General features: G+C 37.2%; 4 protein-coding genes across 4 annotated transcripts; 3 read left to right on the top strand and 1 right to left on the bottom strand.

The window, feature by feature from the left end:
- The first annotated feature begins 787 nt into the window (after nucleotides 1-787).
- Nucleotides 788-2,772, top strand: LOC103334445 (glycolipid transfer protein 1-like). The gene is made up of 7 exons (XM_008237416.3): nucleotides 788-910; nucleotides 1,234-1,373; nucleotides 1,503-1,558; nucleotides 1,672-1,802; nucleotides 1,886-2,021; nucleotides 2,369-2,503; nucleotides 2,597-2,772. Exons 2-7 carry the CDS (start codon nucleotides 1,250-1,252, stop codon nucleotides 2,627-2,629), a joined length of 615 nt encoding a protein of 204 aa, XP_008235638.1. The 5' UTR covers nucleotides 788-910; nucleotides 1,234-1,249; the 3' UTR covers nucleotides 2,630-2,772.
- An 840-nt stretch (nucleotides 2,773-3,612) lies between these two features.
- Nucleotides 3,613-5,619, top strand: LOC103334444 (PAK-box/P21-Rho-binding family protein). The gene is made up of 5 exons (XM_008237415.3): nucleotides 3,613-4,132; nucleotides 4,216-4,398; nucleotides 4,508-4,614; nucleotides 4,706-4,799; nucleotides 4,952-5,619. The coding sequence occupies exons 2-5, from the start codon at nucleotides 4,326-4,328 to the stop codon at nucleotides 5,386-5,388; spliced, it is 711 nt and encodes a 236-aa protein (XP_008235637.2). The 5' UTR covers nucleotides 3,613-4,132; nucleotides 4,216-4,325; the 3' UTR covers nucleotides 5,389-5,619.
- A 379-nt stretch (nucleotides 5,620-5,998) lies between these two features.
- Nucleotides 5,999-7,816, bottom strand: LOC103334443 (ROP-interactive CRIB motif-containing protein 7). The gene is given in 2 exon segments (XM_008237413.3): nucleotides 5,999-6,968; nucleotides 6,971-7,816. Coding segments are annotated over 2 exon segments (1,407 nt in total). The 5' UTR covers nucleotides 7,611-7,816; the 3' UTR covers nucleotides 5,999-6,201.
- A 2,956-nt stretch (nucleotides 7,817-10,772) lies between these two features.
- Nucleotides 10,773-16,580, top strand: LOC103334442 (glutathione gamma-glutamylcysteinyltransferase 1). Its single transcript, XM_008237410.3, is given in 9 exon segments — nucleotides 10,773-11,006; nucleotides 12,777-12,933; nucleotides 13,434-13,672; nucleotides 13,892-14,055; nucleotides 14,208-14,259; nucleotides 14,924-15,151; nucleotides 15,309-15,714; nucleotides 15,717-15,814; nucleotides 16,134-16,580. Coding segments are annotated over 9 exon segments (1,539 nt in total). The 5' UTR covers nucleotides 10,773-10,898; the 3' UTR covers nucleotides 16,221-16,580.
- Nucleotides 16,581-16,691: the final 111 nt, after the last annotated feature.

The raw sequence follows: 16,691 nt of genomic DNA on the forward strand, positions 1-16,691 counted from the left end.
CTCTCATCTTTGTGTGGTCGAATTTCTGGCCCAATTTGGTGTTGGATTTCTCCAGGTTTGTTTGCTGCAGTGTTTGCTCTCATTTCATGTCTCCAAGTCCATGACCCAAAAAAGAGAAGAATTTAAAAAATAAAAAATAAAACCAAAGAGAACTTTATAGCACATTATGGGAATTTGGGTTGCTCTCTTGGGAGATATGTACTTGAAGAAAGAGAAGTTGCCTTGAATCAATTACACAATTTTACTGAAATTAATTTTAATTGGGAATATAACAAATTGTAAGAATCCAAAAAGAAAGCAAAAGGATCCAGCCCATCATCTGGTCATGGTTATAGTGGGCTTAGTTGAGTTGGGTTTCAACGTCAATCTAGATGCTGAGAAATTTTTTGGTGTGTCCGTAAGGAGGCGTTACCACGCCCTAATATTTAAGGCACGTAAAAATTCAATTTTTTTATTCCCATCATTCTAGTGGACTCCAAAGCATAGGATGTCAATAGGGTGTAGCTTAGTTGGTTGAACTCTTCCACTTCTATCATGTGGACAGGATGTTCGAAACCCTCAAACACCCAATCAATATAAGTGTAAATCCCCTCTCCTAATCAATTGTCTTAAAAAAAAAAAAATTAGGATGTCAATGCAAATTATCAACTTTACAATTAGAAATTAAGAGAACCATCTCACAATTTCCATTTGCTTTGCTTAACTTAACATAATTTACCTGTTTATGTTGACATGTCGTAGATCTCACGACGACAACTGTTTTTCCCCCGTTGATGGCCTACGACAACTGTTTTAACACCACAATGTACCGGGAAAAGAAATAACGGCCTCATGATCTTTAAATCAACAACACTTAGAATTCACATAACTGATTTTCGGATCTTCACGACGTTTGTCTGTTGTTTTCAAGGTTTGTGTCCATTACCATTTTACGTTTTTCTTGTTCTGTTTTTTTCTTATCATCCTTTTCCATCTCCAGTTTCGTTGGACGGTGAGGCCTATAGCGTTAATGGTAGAGCTTTTTTTAATCCCTACACACAGGGTGAAATTTTTTTATTCAAATTTCTTCTCTCCTAATTTTTTAAAAAAATTGAAGTTATGCATCAATCATGGTATTGCATGATTTAAAAATTTGGCTAGTTGCTAACTTGCACGCATCGAATTATGAAAGTAACACCAATATATATTGATTGCCTGATTGGTTGCCAAGTATGACTTGTGGTGTTTATGCAGAAAATTGAACACAAGAATGGCAGGATCAGGAACTGTTTTCACTTCTGCTTTGGAAGGGACGAACCATGTTAAATCCGAAACGGGGGAGATGCTCACCAAGCCTTTTTTGGATGTATGCAAACACTTGCTGCCCGTTTTAGGTATGAAATTTTTTATTCTTACCCTAAAACAGATTGAACTCGATGCATTTTCATGTTGAGAACACAATTTTTTTCTTCATTCAATATTCTTCAATGCACATGCATGAGGACCTGTTTATGTTATGGCAGATAAGTTTGGAGCTGCCTTTGCGCCTGTGAAATCTGATATTGGTAACAACATATCGGTAAGGTGCTTTTTAAAAATTTATGGAGAAAACAATGTGAATTTTGTAAGAAGCAACACGTTCCAGTTTTTTAATGTTTGAAATATTTTTCCATGTTCTTCCCCACATTGCAGAGATTGGACTCGAAGTATTTGTCAAACCCGTCAGAATTCAATCTCTTGTACAGTCTAGTCCAGGTTGAGATTGAAGCCAAAAATGCAAAATCCTCATCCAGTTGCACAAATGCTCTACTCTGGCTAACAAGGTATGCCATGTTCATGTTGCATGTTGCATGTTTTTATCAGCAAGCCAATCATTACGTTTTTGAGAATTCTCATGTCTCCGTAGGGCCATGGACTACTTGGTGGAGCTGTTCCGGAATCTGCATGACAATCCAGACTGGCCAATGTCCAAGGCTTGTTCCGAGGCCTACGGCAAGACCTTGAAAAAATGGCATAACTGGCTAGCTAGCTCAAGTTTTAGTGTAAGAACTCTCACTTGCTGATGTTTATCTGCACAATGCCATAGCCTCTTCTTCTAGCCTTTTAAAAGATTGTACTTGATGGGTTTTAGTTTAGTCATTGAGGCAGATCAAAGTAGAATATGCATGCTATTTTGCCTCAGCAACAAACAAAAAGAAAGGAAAATCTTTTCTTGATGCAATCCAAATGTGATTTGACCAATTTCTCCATTTAGGAAGACCATCTAGCATCTGATTTGAAGCACACTGGTTTTTCTTAGATAATATATGCTTCTACTTTTGATGTCTCATGATCATCCACTGAGAAAAAGGAAATGAAATTGTTCTGATTCTCTCCGGTCAAAATGCAGGTTGGAATTAAGCTTGCACCAGATAGGAAGAAATTTATGGACATATTAGGTGGTGAAACACCTGATTTGAATTCTGACATTGGTAAATTCTGCACAAACTTCTCTCCACTACTCCAAGAGAATCATAAGTTCTTGGTAAGTTTTTCTCATGTTCATACAATATTTCCACTTTTGGTTCAAATTTGCATAACTGGGTTTTAATTAAGTTCTGTGTTTCTAATGTTTCAGGACTCTGTTGGAATGGACAATGTGAAAGCTTGATGCATCTAAATGCTTGTTCATTACAAGTTGTATATGTATTTTAATATACCAAAAAATATATATAATTCCATTGGTTTTCTTGTAAGCATTGTTTGATTTGCTACTAAATACATTTTCATTTTCTTTACCACTTACCTCAATTGGACTATAAATCAGTCCTCAAAAACAGAGAGAGAGAGAAATTAGAAGTTTAACCTGGATATCTGGCTAACAAAGCAGTAAGAATCTTAGACCAACTGAGTTACTAATGATTCTGTCAAGTAAAAACTAGAGGTGCAACTCGGGTCGTGTCGGATCAATCCAAATTCGCCCAAATCCAGCGTGAGTTTTTACCCCACGCTAGATGTTATTCACTCTATTTACAATGATAGTAACTTGCAATGGAACATCAGAAATGTGTCAGTGTCAAGGTATTGAAGTAGACCAATTTTCACTGCTAAGTAAGGCCAACAATGATGAACCAAAGGAACAAGGGGGGTTTAACTTTTACCTAAATTAAGCAATGACTACATAATTAGCCGTAAATATGGCAATTTTGGTTCACATCAATGATGCTTCATGATCTTGACTGGAGAAACACAGAGCATATCCGTTTGGTAGAAAGCATTTCTGCTCATAATTGCTTTTTGAAGAAGTGCCCGCATTCGAAGAACATTAAAAAATTTATTAAAAATTCATGTGTTTGCACTTTGACTTTCATGTTTTTCGCACAAGTACTTTTGATGGTCAGAAAGCGATTTTAACCAATCTAGAAGGCGTTCTTTACCCTTGCATTCATAACTAGAGTGTGACTTCAAAGAAAAAGTTAATAATCCTAACCTAACAATAATGGTCAACGGACAAACCTAGAGCAAAATGTAGTTGACCAGTTATGAAACCAGAAGAAATCCATTGTCTGTTTCATTTTAGTTTATCAATTCTAGTTCCCTATCAGTTGTGTCTAGATCTATCCATTTTCTCCCATGCAATTTGCAACCAAGGAAATAGCCAACAAACCATGGAAAATTCATATGCATCTAACAAAACCATTCATTACAGCCTCTAAAATGACCCGTTAAAACCTTCCCCTATATTTAGCATGTCAAAGATTTTCTTTCTTTCTCCTATATTTTCACACCGAAAAATTCGATTTACTTCTGGTTATGAATCGTAAAAAAACAATGCCCTGCCATCAAATGCACGAGATAAACGATAGCTTTACTTTAATTAAGCATAATTTGTTTGCCAGTTTTCATCCCTTTTCTCATCACTGCAACCCTCCATGGCCACATTTGTCAAAAGCTGTTGTTAGTTTTTGAACACCTTTTTCCCTTTCTTCAAAAGTTTTCCCCATCTTGTGCAAAATCAATACAAGAAAGTGAATGCATATATGCCCACTTCAAATTTCTGGGCATCTTTTTATTATTTAGTTTCTTATTTAGGAAATATATAGTTTGAATTAATGCAACCCTCTCATGGGGGCCTCTGTAAATTTTAGCCTTGCAGCAAGGTTTTCCTTCTGAGGTATCATTGGATGAAATGTTTGACTTTTTTTTTATTTCAATTGTTTTGATCATTGACTTTCTTCTTGTTACCAATATTTGCAGAATTGGAGGGCAAATTTTGGATCCCACTTCAACTAGAGACTTTCCAGGAGTAGCTTAATTGGTTCTTCATTGATAGAGCCAGTATATATATTATATAATCTTCCACAAGAATGGCAAACACTGCAAATAACACAAAGATGAAGGGCCTCTTGAAAGGCCTAAGATACATTTCTCAAATTTTTGGTATGTATAATTTGTGTTCCAAGTAGAAGCAGGCTTTATAATTAGAGTATTTTTTATCATACACAAATTTTATAATGTGGCCTGACGGAGTTGCCCTCTGCTTTGGCAGATGATAACAAAGGCCAAGATATGCAGATTGGGTTTCCTACAGATGTAAAGCATGTGGCCCATATAGGATGGGAGGGTCCATCAACTGCTGCTGGTTCTCCAAGCTGGGTAATTAACCTTTTTTTGTTTGTTAATTTTTGCTTAAATGGTTAATTAGAAGCCTCATGAAAGCCATGTTTGTGGATGATGCTGCATGCAGATGAATGAGTTTCAAGCTCCACCTGGATACTCATCAGGACCTTTAAGCAATGGAGAGACAAAAGAGGATCCTGGGGTCAAATGGGTCTCTCAAGGTACTTCATTTTTGTTTTTGTACCCTAAAATTGTAAATATCCATGCAAATGTGAATGGTTTTGGTTGGATCACATCACCTTATTTATGTATTAACAAGTTAATGTGTTGGATTTTCCAAATGACTATTCAATTTTTGTGTGTATGTATGTAGATTCAAGCCGGAAGGGTAGTTCAAGGGGTGCTAGGTCTCCGGCACATGACATGCCGCCACAGCAAACATCAAGTGGGCATGGAGATAGTGGAATCGACTCCCCTAAGAGGGAAAGATCAGATAAACCGAAGCAAACAAGGCGGTCTTCTAAGAATAGGGACACAACAGATAGTGTTACTAGAGGTATCCGGCAATCCATGGAGTCAATTCATGGCAGTGAATCACCACAAAACCCGCCAGACATCCCTAAGAAAACGCGGCGAAAGAAATCCAAAGATTCCTCTATTGGGGGGGCATCAAGAAAGGCTAAACCCCATGCTAGTTCAGAAACATGTACAGATCCTGGACACCAACCTGCAACTACTTATAAATGTAGTAGCAAAGACCAACTATCTCAGAATTCTTTTCAAGAGGGGGAAGACAAGGGATTTACATGAATTTCTTCACAAAATTTATTATTGGTGTAGCTAGAATAAAATGTATCAGGGAAGTGAAGCCAAACAATTGTAACTTCAGTGTAATAACATCATTTCAATTTTTGAACATTTTGCTTCCTATGTTTTGCAATTTTTCAAATACAATGCTGTCCAGCCAGTGTATGTGCGCCAATTTCAAAGTACTTACCCTAATTGTCTACAGCTATCCATCCTTGTCCAACAGTAGAAAGATGATTTTCTTCTCTCTCTTCATGATTTGTGATCAATTATGCCTTCAATTAGATAAGAGCCAAAACATGATTGAGACTGTGAACAGCAACCATTCTGGGAAACTTCAGATTCTCTCTCCTTTTACCATATCAAATGCCAAAATAGTTGCTTGATCCCCACTCAAAAATCCCACTTCAAAATAAACAACTGCAGAATAGATAGTTGTTTACGTACCAAAAAGTTGAGATCATGTCCAACTTTTTCACTGATGGGCAGAATCCCAGGAAATTTGGGAAAATGTGATAAAACTAAACTAGAATGAAATCTAAAATAAAAGAAACCAAAAGCACCAATATTATATATATATAGAGAGAGAGAGAGAGAACCATGCTTAAAGATAATGCTATAATTTATATGCACTTTCCATTAAAAAAAGTCCATAATTACATTAGTTTTTTCCACTGTATCACCACATTGACTGCACATCCAAAATTCATCTCCATGTCAGTATAAAACCTGTTCCTTTCTTAATCTGTTAGATGACCTAATCCCAAGCTCTCTCAAGGAAAAACAAAAAAACTCAATTAAGTCTAATCCCAGTTATTAAGCAAAGATAAGCATGAACAAAACCCAAGTGGCAAACAGAAGCTTAGAAGGAACAACAACCTGCACTGAAGAAGAAACCACACTGAGAAGGGCAGGATTAGGTTTATGGGGTTTTCTGCAAACCTTCAATTGCTCCAAACCAGCAGCACTCTTAGTCTTGGAGAAGAAGATGAAGCCATCGTCAACACAGAGTTGTGGGTTTCCAGCCAACTTCAGCTTGTGCCCAATTTTGGCAGAAAAACTGCGAGATAATGAAACCTTACCACTCAGACTATTGTTCTCCAAATTAATCTCATTCACAGATTCCAAGAACCCAAACTCCTCAGGCACTGTCCCTTCAAGCTTGTTATTGTCAAGCCCAAGGTATCTCAGATTCTTCAAATGCACACCCATTGAAGCTGGAATTTCCCCAACCAGTCCCATGTCTGAGAGTCCTATTCCCAAAATACCTCCCAGGTTTTTCCATATTTCCGGAATCTTCCCTCCCAGTAAGTTCCCACTCAAATGCACTTGTTTCAGCTGAGGCATCTCAGCCAAAAACAGAGGAATCCCAGAGTTACTAAACTGGTTGAGGCTGAGGTCCAAAAGCTCTAGCCTTTGCATGTTCTTGAAGCTCTCTGGGATTTTACCAGAAAACCCATTGGAGCTTAAGTCTAGCTTCAACAGCTCCGAGAGATTACCGACCGATTCAGTGACATTTCCGGCAAAACCATTATAACCCAGATCAAGAACCTTCAGTTTCTTCAACTTGGCAAAACTCAGGAAATTTCGCCGCGGAGTTGATTCCGAGACAGAGTCAACTCTTCCAGGTTGACTAGGTGGGCAACCCCGTCTGGGATGTTCCCATAAAACCCATTTCCGGTCAGAACTACCCTCCTCAAGTTGGTGAAATTACCCAGTATGCCACCGATGGAGCCCACCAGAGACGGGTTGTCCACGAACACGAGCTCCTCCAAACTTGAACCGAAACTCGGCGGAATTTCGGGGACCGAGACGCGCATTTCGGTGAAGCATTGGTAGAAGAAGAGCTTGCGGAGGTACTTGAAGGACGTGAAGAGAAGTGGGTCGATGGTAGAATTGGGAGAGCAAGGCGGGTTGGGCGTGTAGTCCGAAACGTACCCGAAACTCAGCTCGGTGACGTGAGCCGTTTCGGCGAAAGAAACGTCGGGGTTGGAGAATAAGTCGCAAACGACGCCGTGTGGGGCAGAGGAGCAGAGGTCGTCGGGGAAGAGGGAGCGCCAGGGGATGGCAGAGTTGATGGAGTCGAGGACTTGGTAGACGGCGTCTTGCTCGGTGGAGCTGAGGAGGGGTTGCTGCTGGTGCGAAATGACGACTGTGGACAGGAGGGTAGCGAGGAAGAGGAGGGTAAATTTGGAAAATGGATGGAACAGAGGAAACCGAGCCATTGAAGAGAGAAGAGAAGTTGGAGAGGTTTTTTGGAGGCTGTGAATAAGTGGGTTTGAGAGAAGGAGGTGGAGACTGGTGGGTATAAGTATAAAAAAGGGAGGGTGTGGTAGGGTGTAGGAATGTTAAGGTGAGGTCTCTTCAATCTCTCTCATTCTCTCTGAGGAAGAGAAGTGGTTGGATCATGGTGTTTAAGTGGGGGAGGAGGAGGCTGGCTTTTTTAAGCTGCTGCTGGTTATGCAAATTTTAGTGAATTTACCAATGTGGCCTTGGTTTTGGACTGGAGTGGAAGACCAACCAATTACCAACTTTTCTTTTAAATTAAATATATTTCCATTTTTAAACAAGTAAAGTTGGGGGAATTTCTTCTTATATACATTTTTAGATTTTATTGCAAGATAATTTTTGTCTTCCTGGTTTTACAAAAATTGCTCGAAGGAGCAAAACAATGCTCTTATACAAATAATTTGTTTATCACATCTAAATTAAATTAAAATGAATACAGAAGATTCTACATAAATAAGCCTAATCACAAAGACAAAGAGTATATGCAGCAATTGGATGAAGTGAAAAATCGATAAGTATTATGAGAGATGTTCAATCATTGTTGTCATGATTCATAAACGACAGTTGTTATTTACCGTTTAGTCAATAGTCATACACTTCAAATTTATTATTTTGCTATTTTTAAGATTTACACAAAACGAATGCATACATTGTGACAAATTCAATTTGACATTAACATTCTTTTTTTTAACATTCGACTTTATTTTATTTATGACTTGGAAGGAAGGAGAGGGGGTTCAACAAGTTTAAATACATACACACAAAAACATATAAAGAAAACTAAAGTCCCTAAATTGTATGTTATAAAATTTTATTAGCTCTACTACAACATTCACTCAACAATATTTTTTCAACTATATCAATATCCGCATCTATATTGGTAGTATTTCATAATCTTTTAATGGAAAATGCTTGAAATTGTCACATAATTTAATATTAGTTACTCATGCATAGTACGTTCAAGTAAAATTTGTGTATCACTGTATATGAACGGGACATGACATTGATATGTGTCATAAAAAAATTCGACAATCACCATAACTATTACATTTTTGTTCTAAGTTATTTTATTATAAAGAATAAAATCTTTAAACTAGATGACCAGAATTAAATTAACCTCCTTTACCCAAATCTAATTTTATTTTCAAAAATAAAATTACACTAACACCCAATAATAATAGAAACTTCAGTCCAGAAAACAATATATCATAGGGATTTTTTTGGGGGTCAAAATATATCATAGGGATTGATAAATTTGAAATTACATAAATACAGACTGCGGTTCCCCAAAAAGGATAAAACTGACAGGGGTACTGCAGACATTTACAATATGGACCGTATAGCTCTCCACCAACCTCATGCAAATTATGTAAAGCAGACGACATCGGGGCCAGAAGTCAGAATGCCACAGAGAGAAAAACTTTGAACCGGATAAACCTCGACCACATCAACCCCGTACCCCAAAGTGCTTCAACGGACACATTCCCGCCCTCGCCGCTAAAAGGCGTTCGACCTTTAACCGGCAGAAAGGCTGGGCTCGGAGGAGTTAACCGGCGGAGGAGCCGACAGGAACCTGCGCGGACATTGGCAACCGCGAAGCGACAGAGCCGCGCCGCACCCGCCGACTTACTGTCTTGTGTCAGCTGCTTGTACCATGAAAGCGACGCCTAACCGATCGAAACGAGGCGCATCAAGGGCACGGCTTGGACCGTGTCGACACGTGGAAGTTGTACGGAGGATCCGTTTCCGGAAATGTAAGAGGCATGCGAATTCCATGTTGGAGACGGGGTCGTTTTGCTCCAATCGCAGCTGTAAGGTCGCGGGAGGGACCACTGGGACCCACATGTTCAAAAATGCGTTTTTGCTGTTATTGCTTTTGGGCTTTTGACCTTTTTGCTGCGTCCTGGAGTGGAAGGAAAGCAAACAGAGCCTAGAGGAGGTGGGGCTCTGATTTCTGAAACTAGGGAAAAGAGAGAGAGAAAGAGAGAGAAAGAGAGAGAGTGGTCCACACCCAATATGCAAAATAGCACTAAAATGGGGTCATTGGGATACAGAGGAAAACACTGACTCCATTTGCATACCTGGATTAAGCTTAGCTTAGGGTTTGTTTTGTTCGCATAAATTTGAGTAAAGAATTCAATGGTAGATCCCAAAATTTAGATATCAAGCGATGGATGATATGACAGTGTTTTATCTGCACAAAATAGACGATGTTGTGTTTTAAACAAATTTATTATTATTTTTTTAATTTTTAAAAGTTTGACGAATTTAACAAACGGAATCAATTTTACAACTGTCGCATCATTTGGTGTTTACGATTACCGAATTGTTTTAACCAGTATTAGTATTTTTCTTTGGTACTCATACTTGTTTTTGTTAGTACTAGGTTATAATCATATTGTTCGGTGAACCCATGAAGCATTTTTGTACCATTATGATAAAGCTAATTATTTTTATTATTAATTAATGAAGATGAATATATTTGAACTTGAAATCTCTTTCAACTAGTCGAAATTTTAGTACTCTAGGCCTATGATGATCAGCGCTTAGGTTTTCTTGTTCGGTTTCGACCCTCCTCCATGCATGAAAAATAAAAAAATATAAGGAAATCTAGCGTTTAATTTTTTTTTTTGGTTTCTCATCCCATTTGGGCCTTTTTTTAATTTTTATTATTTATTCATATATACAAACTTCTGGCCCATTTGATTGGGCTTAAAGGCCTCTGTGTATCACAGGCCAACTTGAGCCTGGGCTGAAAAAGATCTTCCTTATCGAGGACGGAAGAGTATTTTCCTCGTTTTTTCCCTCCCATATGCTCATTGACCAGAATCAAACTTCCCTCTTTTCTTCATTCCTTGTTGACTTGTACAAGCAAATCATCATCTTTTGTTTCCTTTCTTATCCACTCAAATAACTGAGATTTTGCTTGGAACAGAAAAAATTAAATTATTTATGTAAAAAAAAGCACACAACCAGACGAACAGAGACTAACTAAGTAATTATCTGTGTATTTATTTGACCACATTGTCCAAAACAATAATGGATCAAACGTGGTGGACTTTAAGCACTGATTGCACAAGTCCTAATACTATCGTCTCATGTTGTCTTCCTCTTAAATTGTGCAGCCACTTGAAAGAACTCAAATTCTCTTCCTCTGTCGCTTTTCTCTCTACTTGTATTTTCCATCAAACTTTTCCCAAGCAAAGCATACTCACAGAAACACCATGGTGAAGCAAGACCAGAAACCTCAGAAAGTTTCCATGTCTGCTGGGTTTTACAAACGACATCTTCCTTCTCCTCCTGCAATTGAGTTTGCTTCTTCTCATGGCAAGGTTTGTGGCTTTGTAATTTTAATGTTTTTTTGTTTAAAGTTGAGCTTGAATATTGGAGATGTTGGCGTCTCAAAAACACATTGGTGTTAGGTTGGTTGATTGTCTTGTTTTTAAATGATCTTTTTATGATTCAAAGGGTGTTTAGCATGAAGGTTTAGCTAGGGTTTCACGTAATTACTATAACAATTATTAGATAAAAGCAAATTAGTTTGTCTTAACTAAACGTAAGACTTATCGAGTTTGTATTATTCAGTGAGCTAGAGTTTCATTGTTCTGTTCATCCTATAAAAACAAATTTTCAAAAGGGTTTGTAGCTCAAAGGTTTCGAATCTCTCCTTACTTCAACCTCAATTGTATATATATATATAAACTTATCTAGTTCGCGTATTATTTAATGAACTAGAATTTTATTGTTTTGTTCATCGTATCAAAGTAATTATCAAAAAGCTTGCAACTCAAAATTTTTGCATTTTGAATTTCTCCTTACTTCGAACTCAATTTTATATAATTTAAAAAAAATGAATAATATGGTTAGTTTTTCAAGTTGTTATATTAGAAGTACGAGAAATATAAAAATGTGATGATCACACTGTTAAATCGTGTTATACTATTAGGCAAAAATAAAATTTGATATGTTTAATCTAAGTCATAGTATCATACATGTTATTATCATATAATGGATTTGATTACACCAACATCTTAAGGTTAATGCTTATTTAATAACACACTTAATTTTAAAATTAAGTCCAAATTTGAAAAACAAATAAAATCTTCAATCCACCCACGTTACGTAATCCCCACCTCGTCATCATTAGCCATCGCCATCGCCATCGCCAAGTTCGCAGCCCCCTTCCAGCAAAATGACAATCTTATCCTATTCGTTGATTATTATTCAAAGGGTTTTATTTTTGGACTCATTTGTTGTTTTCTGCCACATTTTTGACTAAAACTCTCGCTTTTTGAAACAGTAAATTACGCGGGTTCCTTCCTAATCGCCCAAGCAGAGAATTTTCCTACCAAAACCCTAGCAAGCATTCTGCCTCCCACATACAGAAAGAAACCCTTTTGACTTGGTCATCTCAATAATTCACATTTCTCAGTCCTACCAAATCATACGCTTATTTGTTTCTTTCTTTTTTTTGCCTTTTCTCGGTTTAAATTTTGGAAAAAATAAAAAGAAATAATTAAAAATGGCTATGGCTGGGCTGTATAGGCGAATCCTTCCTTCTCCCCCTGCAGTCGAATTTGCCTCTTTACAAGGAAAGGTACAAGCTTTAGTTGCTTCGTCACTCACTCCCTTATATATCCTTCAAAATCATATTTTCTTTTATGATCCCAATTATTTTATTTTATTTTTTATTTGTTGGTTTGCGATTCTGTTATGCTTTATAATTAAAGCTTGCAACTTTGTTCTGTAAAATGATTTTGTTTTTACAAAGAACTCACAGGATTTTGATACTAGTCTGAATTTTTTTTTTCCTTTCTTTTTTCGAATTTTTTTTTTTTTTGTGTGTAAAATTTTGGTCCAATGTGTTATTAGAAAAGCTGTGTCACACTTAAGGTTGATGTAATTTTAGTTGTAGAATGGAGGAGAGGTAAATATTTAGCTAAGCAAAATCTGATAAGAATTTTTCAGTTCACTGTAAGAGTAAGGCTGTGGTTTGGGACTGTACCAGTTTGTTAGTCACATTATGTGGGCCTTACGTTTTTCTAGGCAGTGAGTGATTTTTCTGCTTATTATTGCTAACTCTGTTGTTTTTCGAATTGCAGCAACTTTTTCTCGAAGCCATTCAAAATGGAACTATGGAAAACTTCTATAGGTTAATTTCTTATTTTCAGACACAATCGGAGCCGGCTTATTGTGGACTGGCGAGCCTCTCCATGGTCTTGAATGCCCTTGCTATTGATCCTGGAAGGAAATGGAAAGGTAAGATTCATCATCTAATGGGTTTGAAAGTATCATTTTGTTTTCCATCTAGTGAATGGCATAAGTTTTATTGTATAATCCATAAATATTTGGCCATTTTTTGTTAATCACATCCTTTAGTTTTATTTGACAACTTAAGCTTACATGGATTATGAAATTGTCCATGTTGATATGATTTGAACTGTTGATACTCAAACTCTGTTAACTGTTATAATCATTGTCATTACCCAATTAGTTGAGGGTTTGATGCTTAATATTCAATTAATATGCTACTAATCATCAGCATTTGAGCTTTTGTTGCTCCTAAAATTCTGATACAATATTGGTATTCTTTACATAGTATAAACATATTGTCACAATATAGTAGGTGCTGTCTCTCATTATTGACTCCATCATGGTTTGCAAATGTCTTGAATGTAGTAAACTTTTCTGGTCCATGATTTTCCATCCATTTAGATCCTATAATGCAAATGTATTATACACTTCAACTTTTCCCACAGGACCCTGGAGATGGTTTGATGAATCTATGTTAGACTGCTGCGAACCTTTGGAGACAGTCAAAGCTAGAGGCATCTCATTTGGGAAGCTTGTATGCTTGGCTCACTGTGCTGGAGCAAAAGTTGAAGCCTTCCGCACAAATCATAGCACCATTGATGAGTTTCGTAAATTTGTCAAGAGATGTTCTAGTTCTGATGATTGTCATGTGATCTCATCATATGATAGATCAGTTCTCAAACAGGTATTATTAATTGCCATACTACTGTACATTTTCTTTGATGGATCCATTATTTTAAGTTAGCTGTAGATATGCTTGGTATTCTCAGCCTTATGAATTACTATACTGCTATACTGATGATTATCTCATCTAAGGATTCTGCTTAAATTTCCCTTTGTCACACTCTCCAATTCTTTGAAAATTGATCAGGTATTGACTAGTAAAATCAAATTTTTATTGCAGACGGGTACTGGTCATTTTTCACCTATTGGTGGCTATCATGCTGGAAATGACATGGCGCTTATTTTGGATGTTGCACGTTTTAAGTATCCTCCTCATTGGGTGCCCCTGAAAATTCTTTGGGACGCCATGAATAATGTTGACTTATCTACTGGACAACGCAGAGGGTATGCATTCTTGTGTGCCAGTGAATATTACAGCTAATGGCAATTAAATTGGATATGCATGTTGGAAGCAATTTCTGTATAATTTCGCTAAATTATGAGATGCATTGAATGTAAATTACATTCTCACTTCTTAAGTTCCATTTTCTGCCCAGGTTCATGCTTATATCTAGGCCTCACAGGGAGCCAGGACAACTTTATACCCTGGTATGATTGAATTTGGCAATTTTATGACTTCAAAACCCAAACCCAACTCTCCCTTACACTAACACACAGTACATTCTGGTTGTCTTGATGTGCATGTGTTATTCCCTTTCTTTGAGGCTTATTAATTTGTTTATATGCGTTTTCCTGTCGTTTTCCTGTCTAGTAGTCAATATGAGTTTTACCTACATTGTGCATTTTTTCTTTCTTTTGTCTTGATGTGCATATCTTATTCCCTTTCTTTTAGGGTTAGTAATTTGTTTATATGCGTTTTCCTGTCTAGTAGTCAATATCAGTTTTACCTACGCTGTGCATTTTTTCTTTCGTTCAGAATTATAAGAGATGAGTATATTTGAGAAGCAAGGTTGATGTTTTCACTTCCGTATCCTCTTCTTAAGAGCTAATTTTGTTGCTTTAACTGATAGTGAAGATAGTTCCTTGATGAGTGCCTCAATTTCTGATTTTGGACATATCAGAGAGATGAACAGAAGTCTGTCTCTTGATCTCTTGAATTGTCATTGTTGTATTCCATCTCTCCTATATGTTGTGTGTGTTAGTATGTGTTTTTTTGGAAGTATGTTTGTGTACTAGAGTAATCTGAAATCTTGGAATTTCTTACATATATTGTATGCTTGCTGAAGATATTTATCTATGGGGCTTCTTGCAGAGCTGTAAACATGAGAGTTGGGTTGGTATTGCGAAATACTTAATGGATGATGTTCCTCTTCTCTTAAAGTCAGAGGAGGTGAAAGACATTCAGGAAGTCCTCTCTGTTGTTTTCATGTCGCTCCCATCCAATTTTGGGCAGTTCATCAAGTGGGTTGCAGAAGTTCGGAGACGAGAAGATGGTGACCAAAGCTTAAGCCCAGAGGAAAAAGCTAGGCTTGCCCTTAAGGTAATCTAGTCTTCTACAGCTTCTCATTTATTTTTCCGTTTCTTCTTTTCCCCTGTTTTCTGCCGAGAATTGTATCTGTTTTTACCTTTATGAACCCCATACTATTTTTCTAGTTTATTGCACCTCAAAATCTCTATGCCCAAATTTTTATTTGCAGGAGGAGGTACTGAGACAAGTGCAGGAAACTGGCCTTTTTAAACATGTGGCAGAATTATTATCTTCAGCAAATTCATGCTGCAGAAACTTAATTTCTGGTCATGAAGAAAACTTGCCAAACATTGCTGCGAGTGTTTGCTGCCAAGGGGCACAAATTTTGTCTGGGAAGTCTGCCTCGTCAGAGATGTACTGCTGTCAGGAAACATGTGTGAAATGCTTGAAGGCTAATGGTGAGAAGCCAGTCACAGTGGTGAGTGGGACAGTGGTAAACGGCGAAACTGAGGAGTGGATGGACATGCTAGTTCCTTCATCCCGAAAAAATTCGGGTTGCTCTTGTGGAGGCTCAATAAATCACATTGGCATGCACCCGGCTAGCAATGATGTTCTAACAGCACTTCTACTATCCCTACCCCAGAGACATGGTCTGGGATTAAGGAGGAGAAGCTTTTGAAAGAAATAAATAACCTTGTTTCCACTAATAATCTTCCTACTTTGCTTCAAGAAGAGGTAAAATTTAAACTTGTGTATTTTGATCCTTTCTGTAACTTCTCACTTCATTGGTAATTTTCAGTTAGCTTTCTCATTTGTTAGTGTCGTTATTCAGATAAGTTGTTAACTAATTCTACTGTTTATGTACGTTATTGAAGTTTGGATATCTTCTCCCTATATTTCCTGAAGTAAAGTTGCGTATTTTTCTGCAAAGTTGGTCAATGTATCTGATTACCAATATTTTTTCATGCCCAAATTAATCTTTCTGCTGCTAATTTGACAGACACTTTACTTTCATTTAAAAGATTTCATAACATTAACTACTGGCTTGGCACAGGTTTTGCACCTACGGTGTCAGCTCCAACTTCTCAAGAAATGCCAAGAGGATAGGGTAGATGAGGATCTTGGCGCTCCTTTTCCTTAGAATTCTTTACCAACCCGTTTCGGATGTACGCATGAATTTGTTACAGAAAGAGAGAGGCATTGTGGAGAGGCTATATTGTAGAGTTGAATACTTCATGATGATGCAGAAGAGTCATGGTGAAGAGACGGTTGTTTCCCCTTGATAAAGCTGCTGACCGGGTCGTGTGCTAACTTAAATACTGGTGTTAGGATACGATGTTAATTTTTTACAGACGAACTTCTTGATTATTACAATTTACATCTATCTATATGTATTTTTGACTTTCTTGTCGTGGAAAGAGTTTTTATCAAAATTCAAACCATGAATTATTTATTTGTTATGTATATCTATGAAAGTTCGAACCTGAAACCTGTTGTGCAAGTCAAGGGCGTTTGAATTGAGTTTTTGCAAGGTCCCATTCATAAATGACATACGGTCTCATCTCATCAACAATGAGAGATTTTCGTATTATTTTTTTAAAATTATTTATAC

The sequence above is a fragment of the Prunus mume genome, linkage group LG6 (assembly GCF_029339155.1).
Source record: "Prunus mume cultivar Tortuosa linkage group LG6, ASM2933915v1, whole genome shotgun sequence".
Lineage (NCBI taxonomy): Eukaryota > Viridiplantae > Streptophyta > Magnoliopsida > Rosales > Rosaceae > Prunus > Prunus mume.

What these genes read in the sequence shown, in the direction of transcription:
- LOC103334445 (XM_008237416.3), top strand. Translation starts at nt 1,250, where the DNA reads ATGGCAGGATCAGGAACTGTTTTCACTTCTGCTTTGGAAGGGACGAAC. An exon ending in ACACTTGCTGCCCGTTTTAG is followed by an intron (nt 1,374 to 1,502) that starts GTATGAAATTTT and finishes ATGTTATGGCAG; the next exon opens with ATAAGTTTGGAGCTGCCTTT. An exon ending in GCTCTACTCTGGCTAACAAG is followed by an intron (nt 1,803 to 1,885) that starts GTATGCCATGTT and finishes ATGTCTCCGTAG; the next exon opens with GGCCATGGACTACTTGGTGG.
- LOC103334444 (XM_008237415.3), top strand. Translation starts at nt 4,326, where the DNA reads ATGGCAAACACTGCAAATAACACAAAGATGAAGGGCCTCTTGAAAGGC. An exon ending in CTGCTGGTTCTCCAAGCTGG is followed by an intron (nt 4,615 to 4,705) that starts GTAATTAACCTT and finishes TGCTGCATGCAG; the next exon opens with ATGAATGAGTTTCAAGCTCC. An exon ending in GGTCAAATGGGTCTCTCAAG is followed by an intron (nt 4,800 to 4,951) that starts GTACTTCATTTT and finishes GTATGTATGTAG; the next exon opens with ATTCAAGCCGGAAGGGTAGT.